The following is a 23,232-nucleotide window of genomic DNA, read 5'->3' on the forward strand; positions in this document are numbered from 1 at the left end:
CCACCCGAAAGTGCAGGGACACTGCCCCACTTCCTCTCCCTGCAGTGGCCCATACAGCTTCCCTCACCAGAACTGCAGTGATCCACTGCCCCACTTCCTCTCCCTGCAGTGACCCATACAGCCCCCCCTCAGAACTGCAGTGACCCATACAGCTCCCCAACCCCCCCACCCCAAAGTGCAGGGACACTGCCCCACTTCCTCTCCCTGCAGTGACCCATACAGCCCCCCCTCAGAACTGCAGTGACCCATACAGCTCCCCAACCCCCCCACCCCAAAGTGCAGGGACACTGCCCTACTTCCTCTCCCTGCAGTGACCCATACAGCCCCCCCTCAGAACTGCAGTGACCCATACAGCTCCCCAACCCCCCCCACCCCAAAGTGCAGGGACACTGCCCCACTTCCTCTCCCTGCAGTGACCCATACAGCCCCCCCTCAGAACTGCAGTGACCCATACAGCTCCCCAACCCCCCCACCCCAAAGTGCAGGGACACTGTCCCACTTCCTCTCCCTGCAGTGACCCATACAGCCCCCCCTCAGAACTGCAGTGACCCATACAGCTCCCCACCCCAAAGTGCAGGGACACTGCCCCACTTCCTCTCCCTGCAGTGACCCATACAGCCCCCCCTCAGAACTGCAGTGACCCATACAGCTCCCCAACCCCCCCACCCCAAAGTGCAGGGACACTGCCCCACTTCCTCTCCCTGCAGTGACCCATACAGCCCCCCCTCAGAACTGCAGTGACCCATACAGCTCCCCAACCCCCCCACCCCAAAGTGCAGGGACACTGTCCCACTTCCTCTCCCTGCAGTGACCCATACAGCCCCCCCCCCCCTCAGAACTGCAGTGACCCATACAGCTCCCCCCCCCCCAAAGTGCAGGGACACTGCCCCACTTCCTCTCCCTGCAGTGGCCCATACAGCTTCCCTCACCAGAACTGCAGTGATCCACTGCCACACTCCCTCTCTCTGCAGTGACAGATATCAGCTCCCATGCACAATCCCACTCTCCCCAGTCCATGTGGCACTTCGCCTTGCCCTCCCCACACTGCAGTGACAGACACAACATCCCCCCTCTCCTTGTAGCTATTTCTCCATCTTTCTTCCAGCACTGTAGTGTCACATAGTCCTGTCCCTGCCCCTCTTTGCAGTGATCTACACAGCCCTCCCCTCCCGTCCTCCTTTCTGCAGTAATAACCCCTCCTTCTCTCTCCTCCCTCCCCTCACTTCCTTGTCCTCCAACTTCTTGGGGCTAGACTGCCATGGAGCCTGCAATCAAACTGAGTGCTGGTAATTCCAAATCTAAACTGGGAGGTCTGCTTCCTTGCAAAAAATAATTGCAGCTGACAGAGGGCTCTTAGGAGGGAGAAGCCTTACCCCCCCCCCCCCCCCCCTCCCCGTTTGAAATGAATTGCTTTTGGGGAAAATTGAGCAGAGGGACACTGGAAAATAAAGCAGTACGTTTGTTTGAAGCTGTGTCAGCTTTTGGGCCACCAGTTCTACAACTTGACTTTTTTTTTTTTTTAAATCTCTTTTGACCTACATCCTCAGGCTCCTCAGACCCCCACTTCTCTAGGTGTGATTGCTCTGTATTATTGGAGTTCCTTTCCAGTTTTTATGTTTTATTGATTTTATTATTAGTAGTAACAACTGTGACCAAGCGATTTGTAACAGCGGTATATCAAATTGTAAATAAACCATAGTTAGAAGAAAGGATTTGTAGTAAAGGGTTTTTTTTTTTAAATAAATCAAAAAGCTTCATTTTCTGTATTATCATTTCAGGGGTCTCCAAATGGGACATCCGTCAGAAAGTGTGGGACTACATTGAAGACCACAACTTGGCAGACTTCCCAAGGCCAGTGCATCATCGCATACCTAACTTTAAGGTATATCACTATCAGGCTTATTTTCGAAAGAGAAGGGCGCCCATCTTTCGACACAAATCGGGAGATGGGCGTCCTTCTCCAAGGGTCGCCCAAATCGGCATAATCGAAAGCTGACTTTGGGCGTCCTCAACTGCTTTCCATCACGGGGACGACCAAAGTTCACGGGGGCGTGTCGGAAACATAGCGAAGGCGGGACTGGGGTGTGCCTAACACATGGGCGTCCTCGACCGATAATGGAAAAAAGAAGGGCGTCTCTGACGAACACTTGGGCGACTTTACTTGGTCCATTTTTTCTTGCGACCAGACATCAGATTTTGGGTGGGCCTAGGTAAGAAGTGGGTGGGCACCAATTGTTCTGCACCCCCTCCCCCCAACCACTACCCAAAAAATATCTCAGCTGGTGGGAAAACGCTTCTTTCCACCTTAGCAGGCATGCGCTGAAAACTGAGCATGCGCAGGTGCTGGTATCATGGAGAGTAGCGTTTTCGTTACCATCTGCAGGAAGTCTTCAGCTGGCCGAGCTTGGGATCCCACCAGCTACCACTAAACGTGTGCTACTGTTGGGTGGGCCTGAGCCCTAAGTGGGTGGGCCCCGGCCCACCCAGGCCCACCTGTGGCTTCGCCATTACTTCCGATTTACCTGTGTTGATGCTGGTGAAAGTCATTGGATATGTTGATAATTTTGACTTTTTAATTGATTTTCTAGGTGTTTTGTTTTGTGTTTTTGAACACTTTATGCATTTTTATCCAGTTTGTGTGAACTCTGCATTATATTTTGTTGTTTGCCTTTGAGTGTCATATATCATTTTTTTGGAGCAGCCACTTTTTCTCCCACCAGGAGTTTTTTGTGGCTCCTTTTTTTTCATGATGGAGACACGGAAACCTATGATAGGATTGGACTTCATTTAGGGATTAAACTTGCTTGCTGAGGTAGGCCTGAGTGCCTATCCCTGGAGTATTTAAGGTTTCATTTATTTAAAATTTTCAGTATTATGATAACGCGGGTTCACTGAACTGAATCTCAGCAAACGCTTTTTTGATTAGTGAGATTAATCTATAAGGTGCCAACTGTCTCTGTCAATTTTGTTGCACCAGACTAATCCAGATACCCCTTTTAAATGTTTTGCCTGGCACTGACGGGTTCATCAGTCCATAGTTTTTTGGATCATCCCTGGAACCCATTTTAAAAATTGGCATTATGTTGGCCACCCTCCACTCTTCAGGTGCCATAGGTAACTTTTAATGATAGGTTACAGATTGCTAATTGTAGATTTGCAATTTCATTTTTTATTTCTTTCAGCTCTCTGGGGTATATACCTTCTGGTCCAGGTGATTTGCTACTATTTATCTTTTTAACCTGGACTATAGTGCAATAAGTTGGTCTGTAAAGTGTTTGAAAGAGAAGCACTATAGCAAAACACACATAACAGTTAAAGGAGAGTTTTCAAACATGCAAAGGAGAAAATAAGAGAAAGATAGGCCAGCTCTCCTGTAACTTGAACACACTCTGGAGCTGTGATAACATGCTGCTATCTTGCAATAACAGGGAGCTGCTCAGGCTGCAGGACAGCTACCAAGCTTGCAGGAGTTCAGAAACGCCAAGACCATTAAAGTAAACCCAGACGCGCCCCAGAAGAACGCTCGCTTTCTTATACTAGAAGTAAGTCTACAGTCTGCTGTTCTCTTAATCCAGGCTTCTTACCAGGCTTGTCATTCTATAAAAGAACTTGATGCATTCAACAGAACGAGCGAGGTGAAGGTGGACCCTGACAAGCCACTTGAAGGAGTTCGACTTGCAACTTTACAGGTAACTTCTGTGTGATGTGCATAATAGCGAACAGAGAGCATCTGAGAATTTTTTCACAAAGAATAGTTAAGCTCTGGAACTTGCTGCTGGAGGATGTGGTAACGGTGGTTGGCGTATCTGGGTTTAAAAAGAGTTTGAACAAGTTCCTGGAGGAAAAGCTCATAGTCTGTTATTGAGATGGACACGGGGGAAGCCACTGCTTGCCATGGGATTGGTAGCATGGAAAGTTGCTACTCTTTGAGGTTCTGCATGGAATCTTGTTACTCTTTAGGATTCCAGAATCTTGCTGTTCTTTGGGGTTCTACATGGAATGTTGCTACTGATTGAGATTCTGCATGGAATCTTGTTAATCTTTAGGATTCCAGAATCTTGTTACTTTTTAGGATTCCAGAATCTTGCTATTCTTTGGGGTTCTACATGGAATGTTGCTAATAATTGGGTTTCTGCCAGGTACTTGTGACCTGGATTGGTCACTGTTGGAAGCAGGATATTGGGCTAGATGGAACATTAGTCTGACCCGGTATGACTGTTGTTATGTACTCCAGAGCACCCTATGCAAATGTTTCAACTGCAAAGCCCAACAGTGCACTAGAACAGAAGTGTGGAGGAGTGGCCTAGTGGTTAGGGCGGTGGACTCTGGTCCTGGGGAACTGAGGAACTGAGTTCGATTCCCACTTCAGGCACAGGCAGCTCCTTGTGACTCTGGGCAAGTCACTTAACCCTCCATTGCCCCATGTAAGCCGCATTGAGCCTGCCATGAGTGGGAAAGCGCAGGGTACAACTGTAACAAAAATAAAATAGATACTATTGGAGATTCTACATGGAATGTTGCTATTCCACTAGCAACATTCCATGTAGAAGGCTGCGCAGGCTTCTGTTTCTGTGCAGGATGTCAGACTCGCAGAAGCCTGCGCGGCCACATTGGTGATGTGCAAGGGCCGACTTCTACATGGAATGTTGCTAGTGGAATAGCAACATTCCATGTAGAATCTCAAATAGTAGCAACAGTGGAGGAGGAGTGGCCTAGTGGCTAGGGTGGTGGACTTTGGTCCTGAGGAACTGAGTTCAATTCCCACTTCAGGCACAGGCAGCTCCTTGTGACTCTGGGCAAGTCACTTAACCCTCCATTGGCCCAGGTACAAATAAGTACCTGTATATGTAAGCCACATTGAGCCTGCCATGAGTGGGAAAGCGCGGGGTACAAATGTAACAAAACAAAAGTGACAAAAGCAAAGAGGCCTATGTTCTCTATTCCTCTTCTCCTTGCCAGACCAGTCAAGACCAATGGGAATCTACCCTCCCTCCGGAAGAGGAAGGAAGTGAACATTTGTGCTCTATCCACTATATATGCCTCTTCATATAAAGAAAGAGAATTAAAAGCCCTGGTAGATTTGGGTTTTGTTGTTGAGCAGAGCTCAAATACCTCTGTGGGCTTTTTCTTGCACTACCTTGGCATTGAACTCCTCTCACCCCCTAGAGGCCACCCTTGGGGGCCAGTCAAAAATTTCCTCTATGGGGATTTCTTGGCTGGAGGAGCTTGGCAGTGAAATTTATTAAAAAAAAAAAAAGTAAAAGCCAGGCAAACAAGGAAATTGCAGTAGAAGGCAGTACATGGAGGAATTGCTATGGGCCGGAGCCCCCAGAGTGTTCCCCCTCCTCATCTTCCTTTAAGGTGGTGTGACTGGAAAGTCACTGTGGAGAGGGGCATCACATCCTGCCCAGCTCTCCACATTTCTGATTAATAGTACAGGCCTTGGCTGTTGTTTCTCTCTTTCTTCCTCCAGGGGCTTGTGGAAAACCCTAGAGTACCTTCTGTGGTTTACAGTAATTCTGTCTTCCATTACTTAGCTTCCCAATTTTCCAGAACCTGTGGGGATAGTTGTGTCCATCAACCAGCAAGTGGAGATAGAGAACTAAAAACTGAACTGAGACATATCTCTCCTGGCATCCAGTCCAGCTCCTCAGTATTTTCTGTCTCCAGCAGATGGATGGGCACACTTTTCAGTCTCTGGTTCTGAGTGATTTGCTCCTGGTCCAGTTGATCAACTGGTCCCAAGTTGAGCTTTGTGGGTGGCTTGAGTCTGTAGAGTCATAGTTGGAGGTCTTCTGATCCCTATCACTGGTGCCCTGTGAACTTACTTCTTCCCTCCCTTCATCTCTCCTCTGTGGAGCTCTCCTTTTCCAGCACAACCTTACAAAAAAAATAAATAAATAAAGGAAAGAGGTTTACTGGAGAGCATGGGACAGAGTATGAGTCCTGATTCCTTCTCATGTGGAATAGGGCTTGTAGAAACTATGAGCTTGGGGGGAGCAGCTAGAAGTTGTAAGTCCAGTTAAAGTTTGACTTAGAGCTGCTTGGAGGGCTGCAAGTTCGACTTGGTGCAGCGAAAGGGATCCTGACTCGCCACTTGAGATTGTGTTGTGCTGCGCTTGTGCCAGTCGGGGTGAATGGTGACTCCTGCAGAAGCAGTTAAGTGGTTTTCTCGCTGTGGAACCCACAATCTGGCGTCAGGGCGTTGCAGTTTGTGCAAGCTGGGAATCCCACGGGACATGAAGGAAACGGTCGGCGGCGGCATGTCTTTGGATTTAGCTCGGATCCTTAGGAGCTTAGTCAAGATCGGGAGGCGGGGCTGGTGGTTGGGAGGCGGGGATAGTGCTGGGCAGACTTATACGGTCTGTGCCAGAGCCGGTGGTGGGAGGCGTGGTTGGGAGGTGGGGATAGTGCTGGGCAGACTTACATGGTCTGTGCCAGAGCCGGTGGTTGGAAGGCGGAACTGGTGGTTGGGAGGCGGGGATAGTGCTGGGCAGACTTACACGGTCTGTGCCAGAGCCGGTGGTTGGGAAGCGGAACTGGTGGTTGGGAGGCGGGGATAGTGCTGGGCAGACTTATACGGTCTGTGCCAGAGCCGGTGGTGGGAGGCGGGGCTGGTGGTTGGGAGGCGGGGATAGTGCTGGGCAGACTTATACGGTCTGTGCCAGAGCCGGTGGTGGGAGGCGGGGCTGGTGGTTGGGAGGCGGGGATAGTGCTGGGCAGACTTATACGGTCTGTGCCAGAGCTGGTGGTGGGAGGCGGGGCTGGTGGTTGGGAGGCGGGGCTAGTGTTGGGCAGACTTCTACGGTCTGTGCCCTGAAAAGGACAGGTACAAATCAAGGTAGGGTATACACAAAAAGCAGCAAATATGAGTTATCTTGTTGGGCAGACTGGATGGACCGTGGAGGTCTTTTTCTGCCGTCATCTACTATGTTATGTCAGGGACTTTGGGCTCTCTGGCAGGGCCGGTTGCACAATTTGATGCAGGAGAGCATGGGAACAGGCACCATTTTGTCGGGGCTGACTGGCAGTGAGGAACAACTTCTGTCTGATCACACGCGGAGCACAACCATCATTTTACAACCTCTGGGCCTGGCAGAGCATTCATTTACATTGGGACTTTTGTTTTCTCCAGAGTTTAAATTACTCTTACACCAAACCTATTCACTGAAGTAGGGACAGTCAGTTGTTGCATGATGCTTCAGTTTCTTACACCGCTGCCCCTCCAGCTCCTAAGAGATCTCGTTTAGCCTCATCTGTTCATTCCTGGAGGTCTGTCTCTGCTTCTCCCTCCTTGTCTGATGTGGCCTCGGTCTATTCAGAGTAACCATCTTTGAAGGAACCATTAGAGGAGGGAGAGCTCCCTCCCGAGGAAGGGGATGACCCAAAAGTACTCAGGCTGTTTCATAAAGAGGAGCTCAGGGCTCTTATTTTTGAGGCATTGACAGTGCTTTCCATTGAGGAGCCTTCTGCTTCAGCATCAGGAGTTCTATCTTTGTCAATTATGAGGGGGCATAGAGGTCCTTCTGAGGCCTTCCCAATCCATCCAGACATTCAAGACCTGATTACAGCAGAATGGGTCTAACCGGACACAGGGCTGAGAGTGGGAACACCCATGGCTCCTCTACCTGTTAGTTTTGGAGGAGAAAGAGAAGCTTCCCAGGGTGGACTCCCTTGTTACATTGATGACTAAGAATACCACTTTGCCGTTGGAAGGGAGCATTGCCTAACTGAAACAAGCCTTTGAAGTGGCCTCTATGGGCCTTCAAGTGACAGTGTGCAGCTCGTTCGTGGCTAGATCATGCCTGAAGTGGCATCAACAGTCTGCAACTGGGCATCATAACGCCCAGTTGGAAGCGGGGTTGGCCAATTTGGTGGATACTGTTTATGATGTTATGTGTTACAACCCACAGTATGTCTTTAGATGTCACAGTTGCGGCATTAGGCAGCGGATACAGCATCATAGTCATATCTAGTTAAACTGCCATTTTGGGGCAAGTGGCTATTTGGAGAAGATCTCAGTAACTTGGTGAAGGAACTGGGGAAACTAAGCCACAGTGATTGCCAGAGGATAAGCCGAAACCCTCTGGTCGTCCGTCTTTAGGGGGCTCTTGAACTCGATTTTGAGACAGCAGACAGTATAGGCCTGGTTGTCAGCAATATGATCAGAAGTCCCACTTTCAGGCATGACAACCTTCCTTTATATGGGCAGGAAGTCCTCCTCTCAGTCAACTAGAGCACCCAATGCCTCCCGAGCTTTGCAATGATGGGAGGCTTGTCCACTCTTCTCTTCCTCTGGTGGGAGGACATCTTCAGGAATTTCGGGAGGTATGGGCCAAAATAACATCAGACCAGTGGGTTCTGGATATTCTTACAGAAGGTTGGAATTCTCCCATCCGGTCACTCCTCTTTTCTTGAAGTTTGTGTCGAAAGGGAACCAAGGCAGTCGAGGTTCAGGCTAGTGTAGATTCCTTGCTGGTGCTCGAGGCCATTGTTCCAGTTCCCCAAGCCAAACAGGGATGAGGTAGATACTCCATCTACTTCATTATCCGAAAGAAGGAAGGCACCTTGCGTCCGGTCTTAGATCTCAAAGATCTAAACCGCTGCCTCCGAGGGCCCCACTTTCTCATGGAAACACTAAGAGCAGTCATAGCCTTGGTTCAAGCGGGATAATTTCTCACCGTCCTTGACCTCAAAGAGGAGTGCTTGTATATACCCATATTGCCGCTCCATCAGAGGTTTCTATGTTTTGCAGTGCTGGGCTATTACTTCCAATTCAGGGCTTTGCCCTTTGGTCTCAACATGGCACCAGGAATGTTTACCAAGGTTATGATGGTGGTGGCAGTCTTCCTTTGGCACCAGGAAATCAAAGTTCACCCATATCTCAACAACAGACTCATTCATGCATCATCTTATTTGAGCAGCGTGGTGGCCGTCCGATGGCAGTGGAGGCAGCCTCCCTCATAGGTTGGACAGAGAGAATCAGCAGCTCACATCATTGGGTCCTTGAATGTGGAGGTGAACTTTCTCAATTGGCACTCCTTGGACCTGGGAGGGCCAGGAGCACTTTCAGGCTGGGGGGAGGAGGTGGGAGACTATGACCCTGTACTGAATATTGGAGACTACTCTAGCCGGCAATTGCAAGTGTTTAAAAAAATGCTGACCTCCGCCGGCTGAATATCGAGGGGGGGGGGGGGGGGACTATTTATTTTGCCTAGTTTTATGAGATTAATTTATGGGTTTAATGCTGAAAATTGTACTAAGCTCATAACATTTTTCCCACCCAAAATCCACCCTTGTTACGCGTCTAAATTTAGAAGTCTAATGAAATTATGATTGTAAATTTAGGCACTTGGCCGTAATTAAAATTTAAAAGAGGCCGATTTAGGAGCATAACTCTCAAAGTTAAGAGCAAAAATCTTTTGAATATTGGACCCAAAGGGAAAATATGAATATATGAGTGTAAACTTTTGACAGTAGACAATAAGAGGTCCCAGAGCTGAGATTTGGAGGCAACTTGCTGAAGGAGTGCTGACAGGCTGCCTTCTGTACTGGAATAGATAACAAGTGGTGGAGGAGTTTGCTGCTAGAGCAAGGCTAGATTCCTACTGGTCTGGCCTAGTCTGGCAGGACTCAAGCAACAACAGTTAGCAGGTAAGACATCTGTATTTTTATCATGTCTGGTATAAATATGTATAGTAATTCGTATTTGTGGTTTATCAACAAGGATATTTAATAGTACGGGGTATCAGAACATCTTTTTGGTTGGGCGTCACCTACCCAGAACCTCTGTAGTTGGCCAAAAGTTGGTCAGGCTGAGGCCCCAGTGGGTCCACCTCATTCCCTTGCCTGTGGTGTAGTTTTAATTGTGTGCTCGTTTTGTTCACTGTCCTACTTCTGATCTCCAATGACTGATGTTTTCTCCAATCACAGGCAAGAAAAATGCTACTGGTTCCAACACCACGTCTAAGGTCTGGTTTATTTAATAAAATTATCCCACCGCTAGGAGCAAGTAAAGATATTCTGAGAGTATGTGCCACCTCTCAAGTAAGTACATTACCTTCTGATGTAATAAATTGAGACTGTAAAGGACTGCTCTCATGTACCCCTGCAGCTATCAACCAGTCTTTCTCTCTCATGTCCACCCTCCAGCCTTCACCCAATTTGTCTCTCTCTCTCATGTACCCCCTACAGCCGTCAACCAGTCTCTCTCTCTCTCATGTCCAGCCTTCACCCAATCTCTCTCTCTCTGTCTCTCTCTCATGTACCCCCTCCAGCCGTCAACCAGTCTCTGTCTCTCATGTCCACCCTCCAGCCTTCACCCAATCTCTCCCTCTCTCTCTCATGTACCCCCTCCATCTGTCAACCAGTCTCTGTCTTTCATGTCCACCCTCCACCCAGTCTCTCTCTCTCTCATGTACCCCCTCCAGCCGTCAACCAGTCTCTGTCTTTCATGTCCACCCTCCACCCAATCTCTCTCTCATGTAACCCCTCCAGCTGTCAACCAGTCTCTCTCTCTCATGTACCCCCTCCAGCTGTCAACCAGTCTCTCTCTCTCATGTCCACCCTCCAGCCTTCACCCAATCTCTCTCTCTCTCATGTACCCCCTCCAGCCTTCACTCAGTCTCTCTCATGTCCCCACTGTACAAGTACATGCCATTTTGCACCACATGTACCCTTTTCTGTACACAAGTCAATATGTTACATGCAAACAATGTTTATAAAATTACCCCCAGAGAGCCTAAGACCCATTTCTGAAGAAATTGTGGCATATGGTTAAAAACCACAACACCAACCCAAATTTACAGCGCTACACAGCTCAAACTTGCAGATAGCTAAGTCGTGGCAGGAGAAGCAGGAATCCCATTGGGCTTCTAAATGGACTTGGGAAAAATCCACAATTCCAGGAATAACATGTATAGAATGTTTGTACGTTTGGGAAGCTCGCCAGGTGCCTTTGGCCTGGATTGGCCGCTGTCGTGGACAGGACGCTGGGCTCGATGGACCCTTGGTCTTTTCCCAGTGTGGCATTACTTATGTACTTATGTAAGTAAAAGCACATGGCAGGCCGTAGGTTAGACAAGCCTAGTATACCTCCATGTCCGGAGAGACAACTAGATATGGTCCTGATTTTACCTTGATATACAGAGGAAGGTGATGCTACTGCTTTTCTTAAGGAATTTAATAGAGGAATCAGCAATACATCTCTCTGCATGCAGTAGGGTAAGACCAGGGCTGGCTCAGCTCGAGGCCAGGACATGGAGCTTTATGCTCACCAACACCGTGTGCCGAGAGTTGATTCCTGATGACGCGAGTTGGACCAAACATATATTACTTCTAAAGCTGGCAGTGAGGCACTCGAGTTGGAGTGAAAGTTGCATGGGAAGGACTGAAGAAAGGAAACCCCAGAAGGGTTTTGTGTATTTGCCAACAGGAAACAAAGGCTCCATTCACTCTGCTATGAAGGCAGAAAGTTACCACAGGTATCCTGGCTTGACCTCCTCCATTCGCGTTGCTGGAGGCACCAAACTCTTACTTTCCAAGCATAGTTTAGGGTGACATTTGCATGAAAGTAATACAGGTTTATGTAACTCCACATGTGGCAATTCAATTTTTATTTTTATTTTTTTTTAAATGGAAGGAACTTCAGAATATAAATATGTGTTTGATTTCCTGTATTTAAGGTTCTGATCAGTACGGGATCTCCCTAAAGTCCTCTGTTAGTGTCAAAAAGTCTTTTTTGAATAGGGCTCTTTTAGTGTGCTTTCCCAAGTACTGCAACTGTCTGACTGGCTAGAAAATGAGTGTTTCTGTCAGTAGCTAAGCAGAGAGACATTTACAGGAGAACCAACCTCTTTTACTGTTCAATCCACGTTAAGTCACTAAAGCAAAGTAAATGACTTTTATCTGTTTATGCACATGCCATGTTTTTATTTCTCATCCAAAATGTCATACTTATCCATCTGAAACCTTGTTTCTGGAACCAGGGTGTAAAGGAATACAGCGTACCCATCGGCCTGGATGCCAAAGTCCACGTGGACCTGGTTGTTGTGGGGTCAGTCGCTGTTTCTCATAAAGGTAGGATGAGATGTGGGGGGGGGGGGGGGGTGAAGATCTGTCACTTTAGGTTTTAAGGGCCTTATGGGAGGAAGATAAGGCCAGGGCCGCTGAGGGGGGGGGGGGGGGGGGGGGGGGGGGACAGAATTCCCCGGGCCTCTAGGGGGGGCCTGGCGTCCCAGTCCCTGGTCTCACTCGTCTGCCCTCGGCTCCGTCGACCATTCGCCACCGGGCCGGGCCCCCTACATTCAAATCACAGCGCCTCACCTCCGTGTGAAAGCGCAGCAGCGGCAGATCGCCTCCCTTCGGGCCTTCGTCTGATGTATCTTCCGCGAGGGCGGGACACAGGGAGGGAAGGCCCGAAGGGAGGCGATCTGCCACTGCTGCGCTTCCACACGGAGGTGAGGCGCTGTGATTTGAATTTAGGGGTCCCGGCCTGGTGGCGGACGGAGGGGGCATGTCGACGGGACCGGGGGTGGGCAGGTGGCCTCAGGGGGGGGGGGGGCAGCCTTGCCCCAGGTCTGGCCCAGTCTCTCAGCGGCCCTGGATAAGGCAAACTGAGCCAGATCATAAGATAAGAGGACAGCAAATGTTTCATTTCTCACGACTTTCCATCCAGATTGCTGGATGTTGGGACCTGATTGAAAGGAAGAATCCCATTGGCACTCAGCATTTGATTTAAATGCCAGCTGTTGCAATTATTGTATACCTGGATATTTGGATACAGGCCACTGCTGAATATCTGTGTATGTCTTGGCCACTGGCACTTATCCAGTTACCAGTGATGTTCAGACTAGTACCTGGATAAGTAGCCAGAGAAAATGTTAGAAACTTCTGGCTTCCCTAACTTTATCCAGAAAGTCACCTGGTTAGTGGACTGAAAATCAGCACTAATCAAGAAAGAGGAAAGTCCGCTCAGATTCCATCCATGGACCGTTACCGCACTACCCAGGTATGGGGAAATTCTACATACGGTGCAGAACATTAGTTGTTACTGGCGCAGAGACGCGTTCTAACGGATGGAAGATACCAAAATGGGGCAGAAATGACAGATCCACGTGAAAACACACATGCCCATTTTATAGGATAGCGTGTAAAATGTTTCCACGTGGATCTGAAAAGGGGGCGTGGACTTGGGTGGGTCAGTGACGTTCCCTTAGAATGTGCACAGTGCTGTAGAATCTGAGAGATCTGCACCCAACTTGCATAACTCCTCTTGCCCAAAGTTGAGTTCAGTTCCTGGCGCTACATGCCGTTCTGTATAGGGCGCTGATCCCTGAACGCCCCTTGTATAATATAGTTCAATAACCGTTTTTTCCGGTGCCGAATTTTGAGTGCTGTTTATAGCATTTCCCCCATAGCGGTCTGTCTGGAATTTTAGCGGCATTATCTGGGTAATGCCACTGAAAATCTGGGTATGGACTCAGTGAGTGAGACTTACCCGGCCAGATGCCACTGCTACCTGGATAAGTCCCACTGTATATCAGCCCCAACCCCCCCCCCCCCCCCCAAATATTCTACTACTACTAATTATCATTTCTATAGCGCTGCTAGACATATGCAGCGCTATACACTTGAACATGAAGTGACAGTCCCTGCTCGACAGAGCTTACAATCTAATTAGGACAGACAAACAGGACAAACAAGAGATAAGGGAATATTAAAGTGAGGATGATAAAATAAGGGTTCTGATTAGGAGTTAAAAGCAGCATCAAAAAGGTGGGCTTTTAGCTTAGATTTGAAGATGGCCAGAGATGGAGCTTGACGTACCGGCTCAGGAAGTCTATTCCAGGCATATGGTGCAGCAAGATAAAAGGAACGGAGTCTGGAGTTAACGGTGGAGGAGAAGGGTGCAGCTAAGAGAGATTTACCCAGTGAACGGAGTTCCCGGGGAGGAATGTAGGGAGAGATGAGAGTGGAGAGGTACTGAGGAGCTGCAGAGTGAATGCACTTATAGGTCAATAAGAGGAGTTTGAACTGTATGCGGAAACGGATAGGAAGCCAGTGAAGTGACTTGAGGAGAGGGCTAATATGAGCATAACAACACTGGCGGAATATTAGTCGTACAGCAGAATTTTGAACAGATTGAAGAGGAGAGAGATGGCTAAGTGGGAGACCTGTGAGAAGCAAGTTGCAATAGTCTAAGCGAGAGGTGATAAGAGCGTGGATGAGGGTTCTGGTAGTGTTCTCAGAAGGGAAAGGGCGAATTTTGGTGATATTATAGAGAAAGAAACGACAGGTTTTAGCAGTCTGCTGAATATGTGCAGAGAAGGAGAGGGAGGAGTCAAAGATGACCCCAAGGTTACGAGCTGGTGAGACAGGGAGGATGAGAGTGTTATCCACAGAAATAGAGAATGTGGGAAGAGGAGAGGTTGGTTTAGGGGGAAAGATGAGAAGCTCAGTCTTGGTCATGTTTAGTTTCAGATGGCGCTGAGACATCCAGGCAGCAATGTCAGACAGGCAGGCTGATACTTTGGCCTGGATTTCGGCTGAGATTTCTGGTGTGGAGAGGTAGATCTGGGAGTCATCAGCGTAAAGATGATACTGAAAACCATGGGATGAGATCAGAGTACCAAGGGAAGAAGTATAGATGGAGAAAAGAACTATTTAACTGTCCAGGAACCACTGAATATCTCCTGTTGGCTGCTGTGGCACTGTCTGCTTAATTCCAGTGCGGTCAATGGGTGGAGTCAGGGTGGAAGCAGAAAATTTGCAGGCACTGGCCAGATTCAGTGCCAGTTCCCACATATCTAATCAGTCGGATAGGACCACACAAAAAGCAGTCCTGTCTTTGCCGGTTAGGCATGTGGGTACCAGTTCTGAATTGTTGTCGGTCCCCGCATAATTTCTGGGTTCGCTGAGAACCTTTATATTCGATGCCGGTGCCTGGATGTGACCTGTAATTGAATGTGTGGGTCGGATTCAGCCCACAGCTGTCAGTGGCATTAAAACTGCTGACCACCGTGGCCTGAATATCACCCGGCATATTTTTAAAAGAAGTATCTGGGCTGACATGAAACAGATTACATTGCTTGATCTCAGTGGCTCAGTCAGCAAGGCATCAGCACTTCTCCTGTGACAGCACGGCTAACACCTACATCTGCCTCATCGTCATCAGAACCAGCGCCTTCTGATGCCTTATCAGTGTCACCAGTGCCCACAGCTTCCCTCGTCAGCACAGCCATCGCACGCTGCTCCCTCGGCTGCACAGCCACCATTTTCTATGGCTGAAATGTGAATAGTTCTTTCTGTGCTCAGCCAGAGTAGTTGAGAAGGCTTTATATCACTTTTCATATCCTTTCTTGTATACAGTGCTCATTCTCCCAACCCAAAAAGAAGCATAGAATTCAATTTCACAGCAGCCTAGCAATAAATCATTTGTAAAATCTGTCAATAGATACTTTTCAAGCCTTAAGCTAGTTCAAGTATTCACTTGGCTCTGATCTCCAAGAAAGGCTGTTTTGTCCAGTATTTTTCAGTCTGTACAAGGACAAAATTTGTGGCTTTGAGAGCATGCTAAACCGTGAAGGATTTGTCCTACCCTGTGGCTTTCTGTAAACGAGTTAAGAGGCTTCTCATGTGCAGTTCAAGTTTTGCCGAAGAGTTGTTCTTTTTTCTGCTTGTTCCTAAGTTAAGGCTGAGTATCAGGTTTAGCAGTAGGAATACAGGTACTGTAGCACCGTCTCTGTTCATTATTGGTTTTGGCACATCACTCACACACTTTAGTTTATTGGACTTTGAATCTTTACCCTAAGTTGAAAGGATGAAACAAGAGAAAGTCCGGGACTTCTCTGTTTCCCGAGCTACCAAGAGTACATCATGTCCACCAGAACCTAATGCAGAGCAGAATACTGTTTCTTTAGCCTCACTGGAAGATGGTTCATTAGTGGAAGAATGCTGTTCTCAGCACGTTCGTGCCTGTGTTTAAAATTTGCAGGTTGGAGGATTGGCAAAGGCGAAGGTTTCGCCGACATGGAATATGCAATGATGGCAACGATGGGAGCAGTCGGGGAGAACACCACGGTGGTAACCATTGTCCACGACTGCCAGGTAGGCAAGTCCCCCTCAGGTCGCATCTGAAGAAAAGGTCTGAAAAGCTCATGCGTAATGCTATCTTTGAATAATTCAGTTGGAGAGAATAAATGGTATCACTACACGCAAGTAATCAGTTCAGGAAGAGTGAAGGGAGAGGAGGTTGGGGGGGGGTAGAGTCCATCCGAAACCAGACTCTTCGCTTTCTGGCAAAAAGGAACCTGCGACCGAATTTGACTACTCAGTATCAGCAGAAACCAAAATTGAAAATAATAACCCCCCCGTGGCGACCCCTTTTGGGGCCTGCCTTGTCGTTGGTGGGCAGTGGGCTCCGAAACTTCCCCACTCTCGTGCATGGCCGGTTCCATTCAAAATGGCTTCCGGGACTTCCAGCAGCAGTCTCGTGAGACTGCCACTGGGGGTCCTAGCTCCCATTTGGGATTGGAACCGGCATGAACACTACTACTACTACTTGACATTTCTAAAGCGCTACTAGGGTTACGCAGCGCTGTACAATTTAACATAGAAGGACAGTCCCTGCTCAAAGGAGCTTACAGTCAGTCAAATAGGGGCAGTCTAGATTTCCTGAAAGGTATAAAGGTTAGGTGCCGAAAGCAACATTGAAGAGGTGGGCTTTGAGCAAGGATTTGAAGATGGGTAGGGAGGGGGCTTGGCGTAAGGGCTCAGGAAGTTTATTCCAAGCATAGGGTGAGGCGAGGCAGAATGAGCAGAGCCTGGAGTTGGCGGTGATGGAGAAGGGTACTGAGAGGATGGATTTGTCCTGTGAGCGGAGGTTACGGGCGGGAACGTAAGGGGAAATGAGGGTAGAGAGGTAATGAGGGGCTGCGGACTGAGTGCATTTGTAGGTAAGAAGGAGAAGCTTGAACTGTATGAACAGGAGACTTACTCCTGCCTGTGCCTGTTCCAATATCAAAATAGCTGCTGGGACCTCCCACGGCAGTCTCGGCAGCCATTTTGACTGTGCAGAGTCATTGGGCAAGAATGAGTGGGGTTAATTCCTGCCCCCGAAGAGGCCACTAGACCACCAGGGCTTCCTAAAATAGGCCCCCCTATGTGTTGTCAGGTGGGATGCGGGAGGACTGGGAGTGATTGTTGGGGGGAGGGGGGAGGGGGAAGAGTTTCAATTTCAGCACAAAATACACTGGTATTTTCGGACAAAAACCAAACCCGGATTTCCTGCCGGTTTCGGTGCCTGAACTGAAATTTGGTCAGCCTCAAGGTGGAGAGTGGCTGGAGGGAAGGATCTGGGAGGGCAGAAAGCAAATAGAGGAGGGAGTTTGAATGGGGAGAGAAGCCAAAGAGGGAAGGAGCTGGGGAGGAGGGAAAAAGCTGAAGGAAGGGAGAGGCTGTAAGGGAAAGCAGCTAGAGGGAGAAGAGAAGCTGGAAGATGAGAGCAGCTTTCAGGAGAGCCGAAAGAAAGGGATGAGAGAGAGCAGCTAAAAGGAGGGAGAAGGAAAGAGAAGAACCTAGGCTGTGGGGAGACTTAAATGGGGAGAGCACCTAAAGAGAGAAAAGATGAGGAAAACAAAGCTAGAGGGAGGGGGTTAAAAAGTCAGAAGTAGTGAGGGAAAAGCAAACTGAACAACAGGAAATAGATAAAAAAAAAAGCAAAGTAAAAGTTCATGGGAAATATTTCTCTGCCTTCCAGTGCCCAGATTTGCTAAATAATTTCACATTTCTGGTGATAGGCGCTGTGAAGTGACCGTGCAGTCATGAGAAGTCACTGAGGGACTTTTTGCTCCAATCTGTTTTAGGTTGTTGATATACCAGAAGAGTTGGTCGCTGACCATGATCTAACAGTGGATTATATACTAACTCCAACCAGAATTATTAAAACAGACTGCAAGCGGGCAAAGCCTCAGGCAATAATCTGGTCCAAGGTATGCTTTTGTGGAGTAACTGCTGAGCCATACATTTCTGCTCATCTTAGACACCTGATTGCATTTGAATTGAGTTTACAGTGTAGTGTGATAGATAAGATGAATCTGGTCAGGAGTGACAGTAGCTTTACTATATTTATTTATTTAGATTTTGCTCACACCTTTTTCAGTAGTAGCTCAAGGTGAGTTACATTCAAGTACTCTGGATATTTCTCTGTCCCAGGAGGGTTCACAATCTAAGTTTGTACCTGAGGCAGTGGAGGGTTAAGTGACTTGCCCAAGATCACAAGGAGCAGCAGTGGGATTTGAACTGGTCACTTCTGGATGTCAAGACTGGTGCTCTAACCACTAGGCCACTCCTCCACTGGCAACATTCCCTCTAGAATCTCAAATAGTAGCAACATTCCAGAATCTCAAAACGTGGCAACATTCCATGTAGAATCTTCAATAGTAGCAACATTCCATATATTTATTTATTAAGATTTTGCTCCCACCTTTTTCAGTAGTAGCTCAAGGTGAGTTACATTCAAGTACTCTGGATATTTCTCTGTCCCAGGAGGGCTCACAATCTAAGTTTGTACCTGAGGCTACGGAGGGTTAAGATCACAAGGAGAGCAGTAGTGGGATTTGAACTGGCCACCTCTAGATTGCAAGACCAGTGCTCTAACCACTTGGCCTCTCCTCCACTCCCATTAGGAGTGATTTCGGGGTCAGTGTCCTCAAACTTCCTGGGGTCAGTATTCAGCGTAGTCCTCAGATTTTCAGTGCCAGTGAACATTTGGTATATAGTTTATTAGGGCTAAATATACTACCTGGACTAACATATAGTAACGTAGTAGATGATGGCAGATAAAGACCTGTATGGTCCATCCAGTCTGCCCAACAAGGTAAAACTTATTGTATGTAATACTTTATACGTATACCTGTCCTTGATTTGTTCTTTCCATGTTCAGGGCACAGACCGTAGAAATCTGCCCAGCACTAGTTTTGCTTCCCAATTACCAGTGTCGCCACCCAATCTCCGCTAAGCTTCTGTGGATCCATTCCTTCTGAACAGGATTCCTTTGTATTTATCCCATGTATGTTTGAATCCCGTTACCATTTTCATCTCCACCACCTCCCAAAGTCAGGCACCAGAATGCTGCGCGTTAAGTGTGTGCAATTGCTATTACAGAATAAGAACATAAGCGTTGCTATTACTGGGACAGATCGAAGGTCCATAAAGCCCAGTGTCCTGTTTCCAGCAGTGGCCAATCCAGGTCACAAGTACCTGGCAAGTTCCCAGAACAGTAAAACAGATTTTATGCTGCTTATCCTAGAAATAAGTAGCGGATTTTCCCAAGTTCATCTTAATAATGGCTTATGGACTTTTCTTTTAGGAAATTATCCAAACCTTTTTTAAACCCTGCTAAACTAACTGCTTTTACCACATTGTCTAGCAACGATTTGCAGAATTTTATTACACATTGAGTGAAGAAATATGTACTACTTTGTAGCTTCATTGCGTTCCCCCTAGACCTAGTATTTTTGGAAAGAGTAAACAAGCGATTCACGTCTACCCATTCCACTCAGTGTAAGTCCACAGTTGCATGCCTAACTTTAAGTGCAATGTATATCACAGTCTTCCCAAACACTTCCAACTTGAAATATTTATATGATAGTGTCCCAGTACTTCAAATCAACATAACTTTTTCTTTCAAAACGGGGATCTTCAGATTTAAACCTTCCCGCCATTCGGAACAACTGTTTCCGTATATCGGCGTCACATACATCCTCATTGATCCACCCGTATAAAGATATTTTTTCTATTATTTAATTCCTTATTTATATTTATATTTATATAAGTATGTATCAAAATTTTAATGTTTTTAAAACTTAGCTTTATGGTTGCAGTTCAACAGCATTTTTCTCCCAAAGCAAACCTCTGCCGACATGGCCAGGTTTCGATATACTTCTTCAGGGAAGAGGTATGCTGAAAAGAAATTACATATATTAAAAATCTATTCCTCTTCTTATTTAATACTTAAAACCTATCAATCCATAAGCAATGAGATCCTACCAATTCAAGGTGTAACCCTTTGTATCACCATGAAAAAGAAAAGAAAAATGGCTGCGGCGTTCTGAGCCACCACTTCAATTTAAATAGGTCACAGCTGATTAAACATTTCTCATTCTGATTGGACCGTCAACATCTACGTATTCCAATCAGATCAACGACCACCAATCTATTTCTGAATTCAATCCGTGAGGTTGCAACGCGTGTAAATAGAAAATCCACCTTTGTTCCTTATAGTTTAATAAAGATTCAATGTTCCCACCCTCCCAACCCATCTGTATGTGGTCCAAAATACGCCATTGTATGTCCTCTACAGTATGGTTCTTGTCCAGCCAATGTTGTACCATAGGGGCTGATAACACTTTATTTTTTATGCGGGATTTATGTTCAGTCAGACGAATTTTAATTGGGCGACTTGAACGTCCCACATACATTTTCTGACACGGGCATACGATCACATATACCACATTTTGAGAGTTACAGTTTGTACACGAACGTGCTACTATTGCTCGAGAGGAATCCGGTGAAGTCCAGGTAGAGCACTTTTCCTAGCTCAGTATCCAATGTAAATGCTCGCACCTAACTTCTGTCAGGCGCATAACTGACAGTATTCTATAAGATGTGTGCGTAAATGTTGGGCATGTCCTGACCCGCCCAGGTCCACACTCCTCACAACTGTACGCTATGGATTTTACGCTCTCAATTTCTAGAAGCCTGAATAAACTCAGCTACACAACAGGGGCGTAGCCAGTCTTCGACGGGAGGGGGGTCCAGAGCACATTTTAGCTCACCTCCCCCCTGCTGCCGCCGACCCCCCCCAGCCATTATCGACCCCCCCCCTATTGCCGACCCCCTGCCGCCGCCAACTTTGATGACCCCTGCCGACGACCCTCTTGACCCCCCCTCCCGCCGCCAACCCTCCCCCGCCGTCGCCTACCTTTGCTGGTAGGGGACCCCAATCCCCGCCAGCCGAGGGGGCCCTCTTCTTCCCACGAAGGCTTTGTTCTGTTTCTGACGATATTTGTTGTTTTATCACTATGGAATTTACGATGACTATATTGTTGCAAATTGTAAAGGCATCTTGAATGGCTTTGGCCAAGAAGAGAGGGTTTATAAAGTTGTTGTTGTTTGTTTTTTTTTTTAATAATTAAAAATAAATACACCAGTCAGCATTCGATGAGATTTAAGCAGGCAGGAGAGGCTCCTGCCCACTTGTATCGTGGTCTGCAGGCGAGGTGCCGATATTCACCTGCACTTAACCAGGCAGAGCTGCTGAATATAGGCTCTGACCAGGCATTTTTCAAGCGGGCCAGAGAGGGGCCTTCCAGAGGCGGAGTCAGGAAGCAGGCTGATAGTTATGCAGGTACTGGCAATGCTCAGTTCTGCAACCCACATAGCTAAGCAACCAAATAGCAGTCCTAAGTTTGGTCAGAACTTGCATGACTATTGGGTTGTGGCCTAAAGCTGCTTCGCTGTCCCTCCGCACCCCCACCCCCCCCCCCCCCTTAGCACAGTTGCAATTCTGCCCCCCTCCAATCAAAGGCTGACCCCACCCTTCTGCCCCTCACCAGCAAAGGCCGATTCTCTGCCCAGCCCTCCCCCCAAGTCATAGCAGCCCCCCTCCCCAGACTTGATGGTCTCGTGGTGGTAGGGGCAGGAGCGAACCCTACTCGCTTGTGCCCCTCGTGACTCCAGTTAAAAATGGCTGCCATGACCTCTAGCAGTAGGCTCATGGTACCTCCACGAGTGAGGTTTGCTCCTGCATCACATTAGAAATATCTATAATGCATTTTCCTATGTTTCAACTATGTTTTGGTTATTGTTTGTTTGTTTGTTTTTTAATTTCAGGTCACCTGGGAGCTGATGCAAAGAATCCCCATCCTAAAGAGTCTTCAGGATAGGGAGAGGCAGGCAGGGAAAGATGTGCGTCTCAAGGACGAACGGACCTCGGAGGACAAGGAAAAAACAGCCTTGATGGGAGCTGCTGGAGCAGAACCCAGGCTACCAAACTCCCAATCTAGGTCTGCCCGTGTTGGACAAAGGGACTTGCAGAGTAACACAGAAGCTGTTACTACAGTGTATGTAGGTAATATTCCTCAAAGCATGAGAGCGGGTGAATTTAAGAACATGCTGAGGGAGAGCAATGCCTCACCTGTACGGCTCAGTTGGCAGGGGGCACAGCACAGGGCTTTCCTTGATTACAAAGATGCAAGCGCTGCCCAGAGGGTGGTGTCTTCCTTACAAGGCCTAAATATCTCTGGCAATACTTTGCTTGTCGAGCTGTCCACGAGTCGGAGAAGCAGGATGAGTGGAAATCCTCTTTCACAGAAACAGGACTGAGTTGGACGGGAGAACGATTTCGATACCGTGCATATGTGCAGACCGTGGAGATTCTTCTGCATGGGCTCACTAGGAGCTACGTTCGTGAACTTTCATGTGCAGCGTTTCCGGTTTCAGAACAGAAGAAATACGCAATATGGAGCAGATTCACCTTGGTCCCTTTTTAATTCTTATTGTTTGGGGCTGAGCAGGGGTAAATTTGATTAAAGTTTAATAGATCCAGTATGTGGTGGGTGATGCAAATACCGTCTGGTCAGTTCTGGAATCCAGAATAAGAGCTGCCCAGATCTTACCGGGACCTTTATCGCTTGCGGCCCTGCTCACGATGGAACACTTTCAGGAATTTGAATATGTCACAGGAAAGTTCCCTTGTTAAGAGAGTACAGCTTTGAAAAGTCCACAGGTGGTGAAAAAGCATGCTGCTGTGAATTATTTCCCCATTTCACGGATACTGAAAATCAGTCCACGGTTTCTCTGAGTAATACTGTGAATTGGAACCACTTCTGCAATTAATCTTTGGCACAAGAGTAAAAAATAAAATAGAATTTTGATTTTTTTTTTTCAAAAATACGCAAAAATGGTTTGAGTTTGTTTTTCGTAGTGTGTGGAGTACATGTGAATATATTATTCTGCCTGGGAAGGAGGGAGGGAGGAGAAGAGGGTAGCTGCCTTAAGGGCCCTTTTACTATTCGGCGGTAGGGCTACCCGCCGGGTTTACGTGCTGGAAATCGACCCTACCACTGGGCTTGTTCAGGAGCCGAGCAGTAGTTTCGGTTTCTGGCGTGTGCTGTTTCCAGGACTAGGAAATGTTTTTTTTATTTTCTAGCGCCGTGGCCATGCCCAGCA

The 23,232-nt window shown here is 47.6% G+C and overlaps 1 protein-coding gene across 3 annotated transcripts; it reads left to right on the forward strand.

Moving 5' to 3' along the window:
• The first annotated feature begins 891 nt into the window (after positions 1 to 891).
• MTHFSD (methenyltetrahydrofolate synthetase domain containing) lies at positions 892 to 22,951 on the forward strand. 3 transcript variants are annotated; one of them, XM_030204541.1, is made up of 8 exons: positions 892 to 1,286; positions 1,779 to 1,882; positions 3,429 to 3,542; positions 9,934 to 10,047; positions 11,988 to 12,078; positions 15,995 to 16,107; positions 17,865 to 17,990; positions 21,895 to 22,951. In XM_030204541.1, the coding sequence occupies exons 1-8, from the start codon at positions 1,259 to 1,261 to the stop codon at positions 22,384 to 22,386; spliced, it is 1,182 nt and encodes a 393-aa protein (XP_030060401.1). In that variant the 5' UTR covers positions 892 to 1,258; the 3' UTR covers positions 22,387 to 22,951. The 3 variants fall into 3 exon arrangements, with proteins under 3 accessions (XP_030060401.1, XP_030060400.1, XP_030060402.1); XM_030204540.1 differs by lacking the exon at positions 3,429 to 3,542 and adding an exon at positions 3,576 to 3,689; XM_030204542.1 differs by lacking the exon at positions 3,429 to 3,542.
• The last annotated feature ends 281 nt before the right edge of the window (positions 22,952 to 23,232 follow it).

Source organism: Microcaecilia unicolor, chromosome 5 (assembly GCF_901765095.1).
Source record: "Microcaecilia unicolor chromosome 5, aMicUni1.1, whole genome shotgun sequence".
Lineage (NCBI taxonomy): Eukaryota > Metazoa > Chordata > Amphibia > Gymnophiona > Siphonopidae > Microcaecilia > Microcaecilia unicolor.

Excerpts from the sequence above, each read along its gene's own strand:
- MTHFSD (XM_030204541.1), top strand. The coding sequence starts at position 1,259 with ATGGAGCCTGCAATCAAACTGAGTGCTG. Across the intron at positions 1,287-1,778 it reads TGCAATCAAACTGAGTGCTG|GGGTCTCCAAATGGGACATC; the intron begins GTAATTCCAAAT and ends TTATCATTTCAG. Across the intron at positions 17,991-21,894 it reads AGGCAATAATCTGGTCCAAG|GTCACCTGGGAGCTGATGCA; the intron begins GTATGCTTTTGT and ends TTTTAATTTCAG.